Genomic DNA, 20,561 nt, shown 5'->3' on the forward strand with positions numbered 1-20,561 from the left:
TCCCATCAGGGAGTACATTGTTGCAAATCAACAATGATGCTGTTTGGGTTGGTCCTACTTATTTCCAGGAAAATGTACCTGTGTTACAGCTAGTATAGGCTGTAGGAGTGACTGGGCTAACAGGGAATGGGAGAAACATTGACACTGAAGAACCTGGTAAGAATATTGCATATTGAACAGAGTACATGTTACAAAGGATCCCCTACCAGTATGAAACATTCTGGAGTTATTAGATTTTGGCATATTTGAGAAAAGAATTCAACCTTAAAATGTCTGTATATTACATAATCACAGAATGGCTGAGGTTGGAAGGGACCTCTCGAGGTCATCTAGTCCTACCTCCCAGCTCAAGCAGGGATCACTGTGCCAGCAGCTCAGGACTGTGTCCAGGTATTACTTGCACTGCTAAGCCTAATGTCAAAACCAGGAACCATCCGATCTATGCTGATATAACTAAAACAACCTGGTACCCCAAATTTAAGTTGTCCTTTGGGGCTACAAGCAAGCAATAGTATAATTTCCTCAGAGCAGTGTTTGTAAAAACTCTCTAGGTTTTGATGGAACTCCTGGGACTTAATTTTCAAATACCACTTAAAACTGAAAGCAAAAATCACAATGGTTTCTAATGGTAAAGTACATCAAAAGAAAACAACCTGATAACCCTCCTCATAAAATGATTCACACAATTACAATTGACTAACAGCTCTCATGGCAGATTTGTTCGGAGTCAGAAGGAACTACATGATTCATAGAGGTACTATGTTGTCTATAAAAAGGTGTGAAATCAAAACTATTAATCTACTTTTAAATGCATGTCAGAAGTCACTGGATTTTTCAAGGGTTTAATTTTACTTTGTGATGCACCCCCCAGTTTAATAACTTTACTTTTGCCTTAATTATTTAAGACTGTGGTTATGATTTTTATCTAAGTATAGTAGCAGGATCTTCTGTCTTGCTGAAAAGTAGCTTAATGGATTTTTAACGGTCTTAAATTGTTTCTTCAGAAACTGGCTTATATGGCTGCTAAGGCATTGAAGGGTAATGTCAGATAATCAAAAACTAATCTCAAAGAGCCTATGGAGAATTGTCTGCAGAACTAGGACAAACGCAGGTCCATCAGAGTGAAAAAACATGAAGAGAGATTACCATTCCCTTAAAGTGATCAGGAGCAGAAAAAAGAGAGGGTAAATCTTACAGTTTCAATAAACTTTGTACTACAAAATGCAATACATCAGGAATAACACCAAAAGGTACCTCCCAGTTGGTGACACAAATCCCACTGCAGTAACTGTGCATGTGGTACCCTATCTGGTAGTCACGATTGTTCAAGTCCCATCCCACACAGCAGGAAATACCTGCATTTTTCTCCAGCTCTCTCCCACACTTTATCTCCTACTATCTTTAGCTTTTAGGTCACTATTCCAGCCACTTATACAAATGAAGTGAGATTTTTGCACCTTTTAGAAGATAATCTGATACTGCCCAGTATAAAATCTCTTTTTCAATTGCTTTTAACATTGTCAACTTCAAGTATCTGAGCTTAGATTCTTCAGGTTAGTTGTCTGCCTCAGGCTAATTTCTTCATGAAATCAGCCAAAATGTTCCAGCTATGTACCAGTGTGTTAAGAAAAAATGTACTTTGGTCTTGATTTATATTAAGAATTAGCATATTTGGAATGTATTCTGCAGAGAATTATTTTATTTTTTCCAGAGAACCTTTATTAGCACTCATAGATGTCAAAACATATCTTGGTAATCAAGTAAGGGGGATTTTTTAATTGTAAGTTCTTTTAAAAGGTATTGCCTGAAAGCTTCTGAACTATGTCTATTAATGGAAGCTAAGACTATATTACAATCAGTTAATTACTTACAGCATTAACTTACAAACTGCATAGATAAATCTTCATTTTTACCAAATATGAAGATATGAATGCAGGTGAAGCATGTTTTAAGGTGCCTTCCAAGACACAGTACCTTTTATTATACTAAATGCAGTAACTAATATTTTGAGGAGTTTTACATGAAAACTACAAAATACTCAAGGTAGCAATTTCAGTGACTTGGCCAGCCACAGTCACTATCAGTAGAGGAAGCCCTTCAATGTTAAACTACTTTCTTCTGATTTAACTCCACTAGTTTCACTGGTATTCACATGAGTAAAACTGGGAAAAGCACAGCCTTTGAGATCAGTGAATCAAGCTTTCATGCAGGAAAGAATCAACCTTATTTCTAAGGTAACAACAAATCAGACAGGCTTGTGAGGCACGAAGTGTCATTAATCACTTACATGTTTTGCAGCATCCTTCTAAGAATGGTACAACATAGCCTCCAACCTGACCAAGACAGAAATGAAGACAAAAAAACCTTTAATTTTTCAAACATTCATTCCCATATATCTGTACTATTAGAAATATCTTCCAGATAAAGCTCTGCAACGTTATTCAGGCAAATGCAGCACTCTGGTGAGTGGATGAAGGTTTGGCTGTAAATGATCTAACTTGACTGTTATAACACAAGTGAATGTTAAGTGGTTGTCACTGAATGCCACTATACATCACCAGCTATCAAAATGCCACATTTGGAGAGGAAATGTGGCATTAAGTCTGCTTCCATCCTCTGTTACTTAAGAGTAAACCTCTGACTTCTTGTAGAGGCCATACTGACAATCACAAAAAACTCATTCTGAAATCAAAGCAGGAAGAAATCTCATTTATATGAGAAGCCACTCATTCCCCATAGTGGAGAATCATGGCTGTCTTCAGTGCTGTAGCATGAAGCACTCCCCAGAGTACTGTGGGAAGAATAGCTGCAGCTTCTTAAAAAGCTCTCTCAGGATTACCTTGAAGTTCAATTTTTGATGTCCACCTCAGTATCTCAAGCCATGATGATCTATCTCTATGCCTTAACTTTTTTAGTTTGCCTAGAACAGCAAAAGGCCTTTCACCAGCTGTGAAACTGTGACTCACTCTGAAGAACCAATTCATTGTTATCTGCAAGGAAGAATTACAGCCGCCTAATTCCTTTAGGACTGTTCCCTGCTTGTGTACTATCATTCATTAAGGAAAGTATCCTCCCATCCACATGTAAATGTAGAACTACAGACAGCAATGTGAGATTGCTCCCAGCATACATTTCCAGGCACTTAGACTAACGTCATTTTGCAAATTCAAGTAGAGCTTTTGCTTCTCCTGCAAAACTAGTCTGCAAAACCTTATGTCTCACTGTGGAAAAGATTTTCCTGATATTCAGACAATCTTTCCATTTCTTCAATATTTTTGACTGCTGTGATGAATCAAATTGTTATATGCAGAAAATCAGTTAGAAAGGGTAAGTCCAACCCAGAAAAGCATCCAAGTTCAGACAGCTGTATGAGGACTAGTTTGATATTACAAGCCTCTATGAAAAAAATTTTTTTTTTTGAGTGGAGGTCTCTCCAGCTGTGTAACTGGGCAGTCTGGTGGCACACTGTATGTGTAGAGTTAGAGATTTTTCACCTTCAAATGTCTGGGCAAAAATGCAGGCATTGCAAGAATTTATAATTTCTCCCTTCTAGAGGTAAAAACGTCTTTTGTCTGTTAATCTTTTCATGCAAACATAAATCATAGCTGGAATGCAAACAATGTATTGAACACTGACCTTCACACATTCAGTTTCATTAAAGGGTGGGCAGCCAACTGAAGAGGAAACCAGAACTGGTCCTATTGCTGTGTTAGTGCATTCATATCTGATGCAGTTTGAAATCCAAACAGTACCAGGCTGTTAAAAATTGTAAACCAGAATCCTTACTCAGCAACTCAGCAAAAACAGTATTATAAGTATTTATAATACAATTCCATTGAATGTGGTCTTGTCTGAATCAAAAGTAATACTTATAGCATGTTAAAGTTCTGTTTAAGTACAGAACTTGAAAGTCCACTAAATACATAATGTTAAGCAGGTTCTAAAATAGTCAAGTTGACGATAATTCTCTGATATATCAAATCCCTTAATCTTTGTAGACAGCTACATGATTGACACTCCAAGAAATTAATGTTGTGTGCATGCAAAACTGTTCCTAGTATTTGGCCAAATAAAGTTGTTCTTTGCACATTTTATATGGCAATATATGTACAGTAGCTTATATTTTTTTGTTTACTGCTCAGTATTTTGAGGGAGTAAGACATGTATAAACTCACCTTAAAATTGGAAACTGTGCCATTGCTGAAGGTATGGAGACAAGACAAGTTCTTACAGCTACCACAGCAAGTTGTTAAATCTTTTGGAGGCTGATAGACTTGGTTCTGCCAAAATAAAATAGATTATTCCTTGTACGAGACCATCTTGCAGCTCAACATTTTACTACAGTAATGGACAGATTTTTTTCAGGTATCTGATTTTAGGGAAGGTTTTTAAGTAACTTTCAAAACCACATAGCTTACATTTGTACATGCTGTACATTCATGAAGCTTTCATAAAATACCTTAGACCTTAATTGAAGTAAATGGGGAGAAGTTCCAACTCTTGAGAGAATGAACTGGTCTTTCTACCATTTTCAAATGTAAGTCTGACAGCTACTTCAAGAACCACTGGAATTTTGACTTTTTACACATTAGACATCAAGTAAGTACATAATTAGAAAAAGTAATCTATATACTATTCCCATGGTAATGTATCATACTTTGTAAAAAGATGAGGTATCATTTCCTTATTTTACAAAGCTGTTTTCACCACATTTAGAATTATTCTTCTATTTATAATTATTGTCTTACCAATTCTTATTGAGCTAATGTCTGCCAGGAATTTGTACCAGTTTGCACATAATGCAGCTATAGTTATACAGGGATGCAAGGTGGCAGAATGCTATATACATTAGTCTGTGTAAGATTTACATGGGGGAGAAAACAGTGAAGGGAGTGAAAGTTCTATAAACTTCTATCAGAAGTGCGGTAGCACGTCATTAGAGGGAGATCTCATAGTTACTCTTTTGATCTTGTTCCTATGACTAATCTACTCAACAAAACCCAGTGAAATGTAATTAAGACCACAAGTCACAATATACTGTCTCAAATTCTGAATTTCTTACAGCTTTGCACTTGACAGTACAGTCTATTGAAGATGTGTTTATTCGGTAGTATTTAGTGGAGGGATCAATCACATTTGTACAATAAGAAATATGGCAAATGCCATCTGCACTGTGTTCCACGACCGTTTGTCCAGGAAGCAGCACACCTCTCTCATTATTCAGGCAAACTTTGTCTCTCACTACAAGAAAACAAAAAAATAAACAGCATGCTCAGGACAATCAGCTTGGTATCAAAATTCTGTTAAAAAATGTTTCAGAAAGTAAAAAGGAATGGAAAAAGCTACTCTACCTCTTTAACAATTATGGGTCAGATTTTCAAATATAAACTGTTAATACTAGTCTAATGCTTCACTATAATTGGCAAATTATTTTAGATTTAACCATGCATGGAATCTAAATAAAAATATTATATTCTATTAGCTGCACCACCAAAATGACAGTGCAGGCTTTTTCAACTAATCTGTTTTACAAGTCTACTTCAGTATAAGAATGTACCTGAGAAATTTTGGTTTCTCCCCACTGATTACTGAGGGTGCAGAGGATAATTAGCTCAGAAGTATACATCTTTGATGTAGAAATCTAGGCAAGAACAATCCCAACTCTATTGGCCAACTGGGTGCCCCACAGGAATTATTTTTTCCTGAGTTTTCCCAGATGCTATTGGGCATGCTCTAAGATGAGTTTGCATGGTGCTGAACGCTATCCTTGATCTTGCAAAGCACATAAGCATATCTACCAGCTCCTGAGTAGTTCCCATAATGGGTTAGTGGGACTTTTCTATATGTGGACGTTGAGCGTGTGTTTCAGCTTCTTGCTGGAGTCCTTACTCCAGCTCAGCAATATGCAGGCTGCTTAGTCAACACCATCCAACTTTCCCAAAACTCTGTCTGCTATTTCCCTGCACAGACTTCCTGCTGCAGGAATTAACAGAATACAAGGACAGGCCATAAACAAACCAAGTACTTAGGGAGGGGTCCTATTTCCTTGCCTTTTCTTACACTGTTTGTGAATTATGTCAGTCAATTCTTGCCTCGTCAGTATCACGTCAGAAGTGAACATCTGATTTATAATTCCTAATTTACCTTAGCACTTGAAAGGGTATTTCTATGAATTAAATTCTTTTCTGACTTACCACATTTGTACTTAACACAGTTACAGATATTTTCTGTACTGTTCTGAAACTGTTCATCTATCTGAAGTTTCTGCCCCTAAGTGTATAAAAGGAGAAAAAAAAAGAGAAGTGAAACGACAGTGTTTTCTTATTTGTATGATCTTTTTCTTCTAAACACCTTTCCTTCAGGATTTGAGTAGCAGTATCTCTTGCTCCTAGAAACCTATTTTGAACCCACTTTCATCACCCACAGGGACATTTAATTTAGTAATGATATCAAATGGGAATTTTTTTTTACACCTGAAAAACGGGAATGATTGTTGGTGTCAGTACAGCAGCCATTTAGGACAGAAAAGACTAAGGCAGGCCAATGAGGAAATGCAATGGCTTGCCTTTGCACAGAAATCTCCGTGCAATGTGGAGTGTATTCTTTCATGGAATAACTTAATGGATATAAATAGTATTACAGTAGTACAGATGTACTTTTTAGTTTTGCCTTTTATTGTTTATATGTATGCATATTAAGATTCTTCTCACAGTTTTCTGCCAGTCCTGATTGCTTATAACCAAGTTTCTTCATCTATGAAATGAAAGTACTAACAACAACCTCACTTACAAAGCATTTTCATTTCCTCTATAAAAAATGAGCACTATTTCCAATTCCTTCCTAGGACTCCAAACTATAATTTTTATAAATTATTCCCATCACAATATTATTTTCTGGATAAAATAATGACAAGCAAAATCAAAACATACCCAGTACTGACTGAGAACCTAACCGAGCAATGCTAATAAGCATTTTTGCAATGCAGGACAAGTCACAATGAAATACAGTTTATAAGTTCTGCATAGTCAGCGGTCTGAGTGCATGACATATGTTAACATATTCACTATAACAAATAATACTGACAAAACACTGATGCTTTAAAGCATTTAGTTCTACCAATTTAAAAACAAAATTTTATTCCTGGGTACATGAAAGCAGTTCCATTCTACAAATACTGCAGGGCAGGATATGGTCATAAAAATTACAGAAATATCAATGCTATACAGACGTATTATTCTGCAAGATATTTAAACTTAGCTGGCTTCTTAAAAATGGATATATCTTCTTGTAAAGCAATTAAAAAAAAAAGAGAATGACATGGCATTTCATATTTCACTGACAAAACTATTAGTAACATACAGATAAATAGATTTATTAATAAATTAATAAAAGAATACTGACAAAGAAGATTAATTTCATACCAGCTTGCACTGAGGTTTGGGGATCGTTTCGCATGCACATTCTAAAACAAAATATGATAACAGAAAGAATAGTTTAGAAAGTTATATGCCATTTGCTTAAAACAGAACATCGGAGAATAGAAATGGCAGTTTTACAAGTCATCACTGAAGAAGTTGTGCTGGTTTTTTTTTTGCAATATACCCATCTGGGGAGTCCAGAATTATGTTTGATTTCTATTCCATCCTGAAAACTAATACCAGCTGCTATAACCACCTTCACTTATTACAACAATTTACATCGTAATGTTTACTGCATTGTATCAACTGCAGTCCACCTGAACACATTAAAAGAACAGATTATCATTCCAGCCGCTAGCCTCCTTGCAGCGATGACAATCATTACAATCTATATAAAACAATGGAGAATTGTGTTTAAGGCATCACAAAGAGATGTATGATATACTACTGTCTTTGTAAACTGGCAAATTGCTGACCTGTGAACCTAACTTTTTTTTTTGCCATAAATAATTTACTAGCTCTTACAAAATTTTCAAGATGGTAAGTCACCCAGTTTGGACAGGCAAATTCTACAGTATGCTATCACCCTTGTGAAGCAAGAAAAACCAAAACAGGCAGATTAAGAAGTTCAGTACCATGAGATGACTTTTCTATATCATTTGTTCATGAGCAGAGCACAATGGTATAGCTGGCTTACACTGGACTTAAACCCAAGAGGCCAAAGCTCTTGTCAGTGTCTTATTGTCTAAGGCAACTAAAATGAAAATCAGTCATTTTACCACAGGTCTGAAAGGGGCAGCACTTCTCTGGGCTCCATACCTCCACCAAAGACATGCCTAGCATACATTTGAATTCAGGACAGCGATGTATTTCACAAACTAAAATTAAGGAAAAGAAAGTCCAATAAACAAAGGTTGTCATATTGTGATGAACAGAAATATGAATCAAGAGATAGTAAATTACTTATTCATAATAAATACCTTTAGAAAACATCTTACCTGAAAAGATTAATAATCAAAATTTAATTGTTACCATCAGGTAATAGTAGCGTGAAGTACAACTACTCTAGGCAAATATTTAAAACAGTTTTAAATCTCCAGAATTTGGCGTCTGAAATTACTCATTTGTCTCCATGATACAGATATTCAGATAATGCTTTAGGCACATTTGAAGTTTTAAAAACAAAGATTATTTGTTCAGGACTACAGATGATAGCTTGCTTATATGTACAAGTGGAGCTGTATCTCTAATCCATTATTTTTGGCACTGAACATCCACACTACAAAATTTGACATGTTTTCTGTTACTTAAAATATCAAAACCAAGTCAAACTTACTACACTGGTAGGTAGGGCAACACCTCTCTGTAGTGTTGGTATCCACAATAAGAACTTCTCCTTCTTGACATTTGGGTATTTGATCAGAGCAAGCCCCGCATGCTGGAGAAAACAATTATTTAAATCTAAAACATAGGAAGAAATTTTACTACTGCCTAGGAAACATGCCCGTAAGTTTGTCACAGACACATATGAAAGAGAACAGAGATACTCTGCATTCATTCTATATAGTCCCTATACAAGAGGCTAATTTTCAGCGCAGATTGCCTGTTCTTTGTCCCTGATATAAAGAATGAATACATTGTTGATGAGTCAGATCACAACAAACAGGATTTTCCCTCCCTTTCTGTTATGAAAAATTTTGCTAGATTTTCTCTCCTACCAAGTCACCCTGTTGTTTTCAGGAATGCTCCTCTGCTTGAATTATAGGATCTTTGATCCCCAATAGAGGGCATCTCCTGTGATCCCAATGCTATTCTCCCACTTGAACACATATGAAAACCTCAATAGGTACTTTTTTATATGTACAGTGCAAAGACTCATTATATCAAAAAAGAGACAGAAGGATGCCATGTGGACAGCGAGAAGAGCCAAACAGCACATTGCCATCACATGATCAAAGTGACGCCCTGATTACTGTAAATAACAGAAGTAGAATTCAAGTTTTCTATTAACATTTAAAGTTTTGCACATGGAAGAGCTAATCAAGATGAATCGACCTTTGATTCACAGATATCTATGTGCAAAAGTAGAGTAAATTCAATAGGACCTCATTATCACATTATTATCATAAAGAAAACAACCATATGGTAACATCAGAGCTCCTACACTGATGCCAAAAGTGCAATTTTATTGTTGAATTAAGTCATTAAAGACCAAGCCCCAAAATAACTGAACAAATTTACGTAATAGTCTCATATGGGATATTTACCATTGACTAGGATGGGCCATAGCTGATACAACAGAACATAAGGAACAAGAGCATATATAACTTCAGTCTTCTTTCAGATAAAATATTCATGCAGCTAGTCCACAGACTGTACATGGACAGTCTCTCAAAAGCTGCCAACTCCCTCATCCATGGACTCCACCACCACTCCTCTACATGACCCAAGAATATTACTCAGTCACACAAAGCTGTTTTGAGACTCTTGATGAGTTGTTGCCATTTCTCATGTTTTGTAAAATGAATGCCCATTTGTTTAACCACTTTCAAGCCTTACTATGTTGGGAGAGCTAAAGGAAGTACAAGGAGCCTTAATTGGCAAGATAATAGTAGGTATCATTGCAAATACAAAAACACTTATAGTCTCAACCAGCCAGATACTCTACCACATATATAGGAAACGCAGCAGGTACTCTCCACCCGAGCAGCAATTAGTGTTTGGTCATCTTGACAGCTTGGCATCTGCTCCACTGGTTCACATTTTGCTGGGTCACATTCTGAAAAAAGCACAACAGATGTATTTCTTTATACAAAGTATAGCATTCCTCCTTTGTTATGCTATAACCCTAAGAAATGGCAGTGCAGAGCAGAGAAATACTACAAGACACTTTGGAAAAACTTTTACCTTGTATCACAAGAAAGCAAAGACACATTCTTGCCTGATCGTTAAACACAAAACTCCTTCATGATTATATCTGCTCAAATTGAGGCACAGACCAACCCTGAGCTTTTAGATGAAAGAGAATTCTGTAAATGGCCATACTAACCATGATGTTTATACTAACTACCCTTTTGCTTCTAAGTTGATCTATTTAGTTTACTGAATGTCTTTTACAGGGTGAACTTTTTTACCTTTTCAAAAGAAACCTACCGCAAACATAGTTGGGACAACAGGATTCTTCACTGTAGTAAGTGACCAGCTTTTCCAAACCATTACACTCAGGGATTAGGGGTTCACAGAGGCTCTGATTACAAACTGTTACATAAAGGGAAAGAAAAAAAAAAACCCTTCTAAACTATCTTACACATTTATAAGTTGAGTAGAGCAGTGGCAAGCAGTATGTGCAGTTTGATACCCTGAATCTCCAAATAACAACATGCATAGGAAAACCACAACAAGCTAGCTAAAAAACCTGAGGCAATATTCAGAAGTGTCCAGCATTTGCAACACTCTCCATGGAGGCAAAGTTAAGCTAGAGCTGAGTGCTTGTGAGAATTAAAAAAAAAAAAAAAAAAAATTCCTGTGGAAAACTCACTGCAACATCATCCCAGGTGGTCAAAACATGAAAACTGCTTACAATTTCTTTTTGAAGATGGACTTTCTAAGGTAAATAAGGATTAAAGAAAAAAGCTTTTAGATCCTTTTTTTACTGCTCACTTTGTAAATTAGATAAACAATAATCTGATCTTTTTTCCTAGTAACTAGTTACATCATTTATTTGTATTTGAATATCAAAAATAAATCAGTAGCCTGCACAGCTGAGAGGAACACAATTCATATCCAAATAAACACACAGCTATTTCAGTCCTTATAGCCCTTGTCCCCTCCCCTCTATCTCTCCTCCCAAACCTACTGGATATTGAGCCAAATAGTACAAAGTTTCTACAGTTTTCTACATAATCTGTAAATTCAAACCAAAGTAATTTCCATTCACTGAAAAAATAGGATGTGTAACAGGAAAACAATCCACAGAGAAAGGATATCTGCATATTCCAGTGGGCAGTATTCATAATCATTAAGGAATACTTACTACAGATCTTCTGAGGACAACATGTCTGATCACCAGGAACAAGCAAGGCCACTTCTGCAAATCGCTGACAGTCTAAATCGTGGATAGCTGAACAGTCATACTCCACTGGAATAATGGTCTCACTGTCAACACATTTTTGCATACAGCATCCGCTCAAAGAAGTTTTCCAGATCTCACCTACTGCATGAGGTGCTCCTGAGCTGTCTGTACAAGCTAGATCAGGACAACAGAAAATGGAAGTAAGTCCTTTTTACTTCAAATTTTGACCACCATTTTCTTGCACAGTGGGTATGGAACTATGAAGTGAAAAAATCCCAGAGTTTTAAAGGTATCACCTATCCCCATCACCCCACAAAAAAGGGAAAAAGGAGACAGTCTAAGACTGAGTTTGTATGGGAAAGCAAGACACTCAATACTCTCCAGAGGATCAGGGCCTCCACTTTGTTTTGTGTCTCCAATGCAAGGCTAGTCACTTAAAATCCCAATCCAATCCTTTGTTTTTAAAGCAGTGATCTGAAAAGTTAGTTTTGTATTTCACACACAGCAAAACTATTATTAATTTACAGTGCTTTATGTAATCTGATTTATAGTAAACTGCATCTTTCAGGTTTGTGTTGTTAGTGTTAAGTATTGGTCCAAAATTTGGTGTGCTCAGGCAGAATTGTAATGTAAAAAAATATCAATGCTGGCAGGAAGAACATAAGACATATACATGTATTATTCAAAATGTGTAATTAACTATTGTTGCATGTCTTTTGAATGCCATTTAGTATCAATAGGTTCAAGCCCTTGACAAGGGCTAGGTGAAAAGGAGGCCAAGACTAACATACTTAGAATACTAGGATGCATGAACATGAGCAAACCCTTCCATTTTGAAGAGCATCCTCCAGCTGAGAGAAGGTGAGCAAAATTGTATGTCACAAGGACATTCCCTGCTTGCTCACGTGTACAGTTAATGTTTACTGAGTACCTAGAGTCCTCAAGTGAACAACACAAGCAGAAGCCACACAACATCAGGCCAGAACTCAACTTACTACTAATGAAGTATCTGACCACCAACCTGCAGATTACAAAGAAGAAAATCATATCCAAACATACCACATTTTTCTTCAGGAATACAGACAGCAGTGTGAGCTCGGTGAAGGATGGTCCCTCCAGCACAGACACAGCCTTCTGTCAACACTGAGCAGGAGTCTGCGTCCAGAGAGGCAACCTCATTATTCTGACAACTATCTGCAACCTCACAGGCAGCTATGCAAGCCTGATAGGAGAAGTTTTCAGAGCAGGGGAAGGCTAGGACAGAAATAAAAAAATCACTCATTCTGAAGTTGTAATTACATGAGGCAGTACCTAAGAGAAGACATTATTGTCTTCTTGTCAGCTTCCTGTGATTGCCAATTTAGTAGGATCTACCAACCTATAACACCAACGCAGACTAGTTACCTTCTATATGACAAAATCAAACAAAAGGAAGTTCCGAGCACTTCTACTTTTCTTCTTGTAACATCTTCATCAGGCTTTAGTTTGCATTTTGGCAGTATAGATATCAAACCATGCAACAGTGCTGACACAAAGTAATTTAAACTTCAAAAGCATTTGCCAATACTACACGGATTAACAATACACTGTTCTGGATCATTCTGAATACTTTGCAGTGGCTAAAGAAAATACAGTGATTACTAAAAGGGCAAAGCTTTGTTAATTACAAAAATATATATGTAAAGGCAAATTCAGTATCGTTTTACGTGGAGTAATAAAGAATGGGATGAACTCATTACTATATTTAATAGATATCCACACTAATTACTCTCTTGTATGTGTGTGTGATTTTTAAGTCAATGAACACAGTTAAATTTAACATTCTTTATACTACTAATGTAAATTCATTGACACGTTACGGGTGCATGCAGGAATAGACCAAAAAAGCATCTCATTTTGATTTAACTTTTGCTGTTGAAAACTTAACATGATCTTTCATTGTTTCAAAATAGTGATTAAAGCTGCATAAATATGGCAAATGGAGAATGACTACAAATGCCAACAGTGTGATTCTGCGAACTACCAAAATATATGATCCTCATCATGTCATGATACCTAAATCATACAGCAACACCATATGGAATCATGGTAATGAGACAAAATCCAGTGCACAAAGAGACTGTCTGCTCAAAAATGAAGAAGGTTCCAGTTTAGGCTTTAAAGATTAACTGGGAGAGGAGGTTGATTTTATTCAGCTCCTCACTACTGAAAATGGTGATAATGCCCTACAGGAAATACCTATTAGAGCTCTGTAAATAGAGGAACTCAGGCTTTTAAAAATCAGTCTACAGCATATCAACACTAAGTGACCACAAAATCCAGATGCAACTTCATGGTTCTTCCGTGCTGGGCACGCACCATCAGAGGTCACTGTGGTATAAAAATCAGAGTGATGTGTCCCATCAGGACAGATGGAGTACCTAACTATATTTACAGATACACTTTGTAAGATCTCTTTCTAAACAGTTATTTGCTAGTAAAATCCATACAAACCAAAGAGTTTAAAAAACAAAAAGACTGTTTTTAAGCTTTAGACGGCTATTATTTGCAGGGCATTATGACATGCCTGCATGAAGCCTGTACACATGTACACACCTTAAATCACTTTAAAAAAGACATCACTTATGACTTCTATGTACAGTGAGTTCTCTTATTTTTGTAGATCACGCTTCATCAATAAGTCTTTCCCTTTTCAAGCAGTGAAACCACAGATCTCCCTATGTTATCGCTGCATAGTGCTTTTCCTAGGCAATCGTTGACAGCATAAACAGATGCTGTAATCCAAATTTTCTATTTACGCTACTGATGACTACAGATCCCCTTTGGCCTTACATTTTAGTATGTTTCTATGGGAGATGTCTTCTGCCAGGATACTCTAGCTCTCAGACTTTACTCCTTACTTTCCATCTAACCTCAAAGGAGTTTTCACCTCTCTAACCCTTTGTCCAAAGACACAGCTTTCTGGAGCAGCATCAAGCAGATATCGCCAATTCACAATACCACGAACCTTCTGTGGCTTCCTCCTTCCCTCAGCCAATTCTATTGTGTTTTGGTTTTATCAGTGGAAATTGGCTAAGAGAAATGAACGCTACATTGCAAGTGAGAAGATTTGACTTCTACAGTCAATTAAGTTATAAGCCAGAGGCAGGCTTCTGAGCAAGGTTCTTTAGCTTGCCTCTCCCATCTGTGAAATGGCTATAATGATCCTGATCCCTTCTGCACACTGCTTTGAATTGTATCATAAAAAAATGCTGAATTTATTATCTTAATAATGACTTCCAAAGTATGTGAGGACTCAAGGAGCACTGGTATTTTCAACTTACAGTAACACTTACATTAAGCAAATTTTGTATCTGTGAACACTAGAGGTACACATACATGCAGAATACTTACGGCAGTAATCAGAGCTCCTCCATTCTATACAAATATTAAATTTGTTGCACATTGCCACATAGGCAGCTAGCGAAATGCATGGATTTTGAATGTACTCAGTGTCTTGAACCCATATATTACAGAATAGCTCAGGTGAAACCTAATAAAGAAAAAATAAAAAATATTGCACCTTCATAGAGACCCTGCTAGGTAGGAAACAGACTGACCTTTTTAAATATCAGCTACAAACAATGAAGCCAAAAGTTCTTGGTTCACAGTAAGCAAGAGGCCACCAGCCTTCACTGGTGTACAAAGAGAGTCTACTAGTATTTAGACGTAAGGCTTCCTGAATGTTGAAAAAATATCAGACATCCTTATATTCCTCGGTTTCATCTCTTCTAAGTGCCAAGGCAAGAGCTAATACAGTTTTTCCAACAGAAGGCATAATTACTGATTGTTCCTTGTTCTTCCTTACCTCTATGTTTTTGTCTATTTTTAGCCTCCTCTTCATCAAACTCAACAATATACAAAAGGTGAAATGGTAAATGTACTCATATGAGCACAAATACATACTTTATTTGCACACTATGAGTTTCTTACTTGCTGTAGGTTTGCTTGAAATGATCTGTTCTACCCTCTCATCTCTCTAAGCTGGAACTCCTTGTCTCTAGAGCCTTTGAGAATGCAGGCTCTTAGATCACCTACTGCCATTCAGAACTTGTTAAATTACTGAGCACTTATGGATTAATTAAATCTTAAAACTGTTTTATTTTACTTTGCTCTACATCATATTGATACAGTTTTAATTAGCTGGGACCAATTTATAAATTAGATGGTATTGTCAAAACTAACAGATATATTATGAATTCTGAAAGTGTTAGTTGCTTATTGCAACTCTCCTATCAAGCTGCCACACTCTTCAATTATTTTTACCTTGCAACTGTAGATACAAAAAGGTATATATCTCATTCCACAGATGTGGCTACATATAGCTTCATATTAATGAAGTTATCAAGTATACAAAATTATATCAGAACTGCATCTCTCTCAAAATGTAAGCTTCTGAAATAGTTAACATACATAAGGATGACAGCTGCTGAAGGTCTGGTTCAACACCAGTCTTAAGCACTCTGAGCAGTCCATGACTGAGCAATTAGCTTCCCGATGCCTGTCTTCTCCAACATACTTTAATGTGTCTGGCACTTGCCAGCTGTCTGTAAAAGTCGATGGAGCATCACTTTTGATTAAAAATGTCCTGTTGGGTAGCATCAGGTCATTTTCCAAGCTTCTATCACAAAACCCTGTGTATTACCAGAAGAAAAAAGCAGGTAAACACCACACGGTTCATTCTGAAGTATGTTTGAAGTGACATATTCAAACAAGTGAATAGCTTTTAAAAAACTTATACGACATGACAGCATCACAACCCACAACAGATGTGCAAAGTCTCTGGCATATCAAAATACACAAAATTCAGACAAATTAAGCAAAGCAAAAGTAAAGATGCATCTATGAATTCAGATAGGTGAAAGGAAATCTACTGCATAGCAAAGAGCTGTTCACAGAGCCCAGCTATGGCACACAAGCTTCATCCCTCAGTTGCACAAGCACTAAAAATGTATTTTAAAAAAGGTTATAAAGCACCTCCATGTATAGCAACAAAGGAAAACTGTGAATGTTATAAGAAGAGGGAACTGCCATAAAATGCTAAGATGCTTACCCAATACTGTACTTCAGAAATACTGTACTATTCTACTTATGCTTCTGAGCTGTCTTAAGCATCTATTGACTTAAGCTGCACCATAAAAGTGCAGCTTCTGGCACTTCCAGGTATGCTTATATTAACCCTCAGCAGGAAAAAAAAAAAAATCAAACTTTTCTGTATTCACTTCTCAGAAGGCACCATCACGTTTTGTTTCTGTTTAAGGTAGCTGGCAATTCTGAAACACTTTGGAGCAAAAGAAGCAATGTAACATATGGAGAGTGACTTTGGTCAACAAAGAACATCCAAGTATTACAGTAGTCTCCTCTGGAAGGTCCTTTAAGAGCCAGCTGGTACAAAAAAGCAGAATGATGGATCAGTCCCCCATTCTTTTGTCCTAATCACAATTTCTGAGACTTTTGTATTAGACTTCTAGAATGTTTTCTTCTGATGTCTCCACAAACTTGCATGGCAATTCCAAATCTTTATCTGTTCAAAAACTATTTGTAGATTTAACCCTTTTCTAGAGAACTGGTCCATTTTACCATTTTTCACCAATTCTTGACGACAAGAGCAAGCCATTGACAATCAGTGGTACAGCAATAGGCATTCAGAGAATAAAACAGCTTTTGAAACTGCAACAATTATTGGACCAAAAATGTTTCTGATTAACCTTTTTGAGGTTGTGAGTCTATGCAACACAAATAGGAAGTACTTGATGGTTCCAAGAGACTTCAAAGGATTGCTATCATGTCTGGGATATCTTTTTCCACTTCTTCTCTTACACAATGACAAGGAGACTTAACACAGCAAAACTAAGGCTTCACATTTGGCTTTGTGGGATCTGTTTGCAGCTGAAACTGACATGCTTGCACTCTCCTTCACCAGTTTTGCTATAGAGATGTCTATGTTCCCTTCCCACATTCCTCATCTCCCACACCAACTCTTCACCAGTTGCCATGTTCATGTGATCCTTCTACTGTAAAAGACACTGTTGTCTCTGACACAGATCCTTCCAAGGAATCCTCGTGCTGCAAAACTGTAATGGTGCCTCCAGTTTTATCATCTCCATGAAGCTGAGAAATTAGGATCTACCAATACTGCAGTTCAGCTAAAAGACATCTGAGAAAGCTCAAATACGAGAAGCAGCAGGCTAACACAGGAAGCACAGGGGATCAGGGTAGACTAATTGTCCTGGTTTCAGCTGGGATGTAGTTAGCTGTCTTCCCAGTAGCTGGTACAGTGCTATGTTTTGAGTTCAGTGTGAGAAGAATGTTGATAACACTGACGTTTGCAGTTGTTGCTCAGTAGTGTTTAGACTAGAGTCAAGGATTTTTCAGCTTCTCATGCCCAGCCAGGGCACCTGACCCAAACTGGCCAACAGTGTATTCCATACCATGGGACGTCCCATCTAGTTTAGGAACTGGGAAGTGGGGGGCAGGGATTCGCCGCTCGGGGACTGGCTGGGTGTCGGTCGGCAGGTGGTGAGCAATTGCCCTGCGCATCATTTGTACATTTCAATCCTTTTATTACTACTGTTGTCATTTTATTAGTGTTATCATTATCATTATTAGTTTCTTCTTTTCTGTTCTATGAAACCGTTCTTATCTCAACCCACGAGTTTTACTTCTTTTCCCGATTTTCTCCCCCATCCCACTGGATGGGGGGGGAGTGAGTGAGCGGCTGCGTGGTGCTTAGTTGCCGGCTGGGGTTAAACCACGACACTAATTTACCCCGAAAAGATGCAGTACAGTCAGTTCATTTAAAGCAGGCTCTGGTAAGTTGCACCAGACAGCACTGTGCAGGCAGACTTATGCAGAGAATCCCAATCAGAGATGAATACCAGAAAAATACAGCACATTCTCTGAAGAAGTTGCACTTGGAACACCATCCACAGAAATGTGTTGTCCTCTAGTTAAAGCGCCTTGTAAACCAGGAACATAATGTTCCCAATTCTCCCTATCACAGTAGTCAAACAGGTAAAGGCAAAACAGACTTTCAGGATAACTTGAATCGGGCTTACTAAAAAAGTGTCTTTACTTTCTTGTTTCTGTTTAATCTAATTACAGTAACAATCAGCCAAACAGAGCCAGAATGATGATGAAAACAAAAGTTAGGGCAAATTACAGATAATAATCCAATTTCAAAATGGCAGTAAATTCTAACTCTCTTCCTTTGTGAGAAGCACATTACTGTCTGCAGGACTTGGAACTGGACTGAGCTATCACTGGTATTTGATACTGAGCTACAAGCATTTGCCCTTTCTGAAACTGCAAAGATATCCACTGTAATTATATGAACTCTGTAACCCTGGTTTCCAGCTCCAATTTACAGCAGATAAATTCACAGAATCAGGTGTCACAGCAGGGATTTACATCAACAAATACACGCTTGCAAAAGCTACAGCACCAACAGCTTATTCAAGGCTATGTTTTTAGAAGGAAAGAAACTACATGAAACTATTGAGAAGACCTAACAGAGTGCAACATTATGGTTATTTAACCCATTACTATTAAAAAATTCCCTCTGAACTATTTCCTCCAACAGATAAATTAAGATTAGTTCTCTCAAATTAACATTTCCTGTGAATTCTGACCTTTAGAAACTGAAAATAGCACATTCCTATCAGATGGATATCAAACACTAAATCTGTAAATGACCTTATTTGACATTATGGATTTATGCCTGACTTACTTATTTGGGTTTGGTTACAGCAATCATGGCTGCAATTCAAACAAGTTACAGTCAGAAACAACACTACAGGTAAAAAGCAATTACATGAATAGGTATCAAACATAACTTCAACAATTAACAAAATTAATAATAATTTAATTTTAATAGTATCTTAAACTTTGCAAAGATCTGCAATAACTCTTTTGGGACCAGATCTTGCAAAAGATAATTTATGTCATTAGGAAAACATGCCTCCCTAGCAAAGCATCTGAATGCCTTTATTTCTTGCACTACTCTATACTTACCACATAGTCCCAAAGCTCTTGGTTCTCGGGTACTATTAAACTCAATAATCATCACACCTGTGCTGTGAAACCACTGAATTTTGATTTTTGTTGGGGTCTCAACTGCATACTTGAAGCCTGAATCCTCGACTTTGTATCCGTATTTTCTAACAGTAGGCCAAGCAAATCTTGAATTTACTGTTATCTAAAATACACACAGAAGAGGTTAAATGTCAGGTACCAAGTGCTGTAGGTAGAAGAACTAAGGCCAGATTCTCGACAGCTTAGGAATCTAACTCATAACTAATTTCAAAAGACGTCAGGCTCACCTCTACAGTGCTAATACAGATACTAAAGAGACTAACAGTTTATGTGCCTTGCTCTGTGACTTACCTCATTAACTGTCCTTGTATCACAGTTTGACTCTGAATTTACAAGCAGTTTACTAAATTACAAAGTTGGAAGAATGAATTATATTACCTATTGTGTCCTACTCTAATCTTCAGTATCCACATGAGGAGGCAGTTGATTACAGAACTAAGATGCTATCTAAAAGGCAAAGAAAAACTAACCCTCAAAATACTTACTTTTCTACTTAAACGATTGATAATAATTTGGTTTGATACATAGGTTAAATTCAACATTGCCAGGCACAAAGAAGGTGAATCTGAATTACTCTGTGGAGAAAGCAAAAATACATCAACCATGGTCATGATGTGCAAAATATTCATACATTATCTACCTATTGTTTTTAGGTACTGGGACACTAAGGATTTTTGCAGGGGGTATGTTTTTAAGAGAGGAAAACTGCTGCTGATTGTAGTTTCAAGTCTGGACTACAAAGTTCATCTGGATAGCATTCTTACAAAATAAAGAAACAAAATATTATGATCTTGTGTTCAGCAACTATGTTCTATCACCTGATCTTAAAATTAGAACAGAAATAAAGGTTTTCAGGAAAAAAAAAATACAGCGGACTAGCTGTTTGGACACCAAAAAATATGAACTACAGATCTGAAGGTGAGCAAGAACAAGACTGG

The 20,561-nt window shown here is 37.0% G+C and overlaps 1 protein-coding gene across 3 annotated transcripts in view; it reads right to left on the minus strand.

Moving 5' to 3' along the window:
* OTOG (otogelin) overlaps positions 1-20,561 on the minus strand; it is a 113,828-nt gene that overhangs the window by 4,928 nt on the left and 88,339 nt on the right. For 2 of the 3 annotated variants that reach the window (XM_069803720.1, XM_069803721.1), the window contains exons 27-42: positions 20,109-20,198; positions 19,543-19,726; positions 15,943-16,163; positions 14,884-15,022; positions 12,550-12,744; positions 11,452-11,664; positions 10,572-10,676; positions 10,087-10,197; positions 8,755-8,856; positions 8,198-8,296; positions 7,422-7,462; positions 6,195-6,270; positions 5,063-5,241; positions 4,176-4,280; positions 3,637-3,756; positions 2,288-2,333 (exon numbers count right to left, since the gene is read on the minus strand). In XM_069803720.1, the coding sequence (XP_069659821.1) occupies positions 2,288-2,333; positions 3,637-3,756; positions 4,176-4,280; positions 5,063-5,241; positions 6,195-6,270; positions 7,422-7,462; positions 8,198-8,296; positions 8,755-8,856; positions 10,087-10,197; positions 10,572-10,676; positions 11,452-11,664; positions 12,550-12,744; positions 14,884-15,022; positions 15,943-16,163; positions 19,543-19,726; positions 20,109-20,198 (2,026 nt within the window). Of the gene's footprint in view, positions 1-78; positions 154-2,287; positions 2,334-3,636; positions 3,757-4,175; positions 4,281-5,062; positions 5,242-6,194; positions 6,271-7,421; positions 7,463-8,197; positions 8,297-8,754; positions 8,857-10,086; positions 10,198-10,571; positions 10,677-11,451; positions 11,665-12,549; positions 12,745-14,883; positions 15,023-15,942; positions 16,164-19,542; positions 19,727-20,108; positions 20,199-20,561 lie in introns of all 3 variants that reach the window. The other variant, XM_069803722.1, reaches the window with a different exon arrangement.

Source organism: Haliaeetus albicilla, chromosome 16 (assembly GCF_947461875.1).
Source record: "Haliaeetus albicilla chromosome 16, bHalAlb1.1, whole genome shotgun sequence".
In the NCBI taxonomy this organism is placed as follows: domain Eukaryota; kingdom Metazoa; phylum Chordata; class Aves; order Accipitriformes; family Accipitridae; genus Haliaeetus; species Haliaeetus albicilla.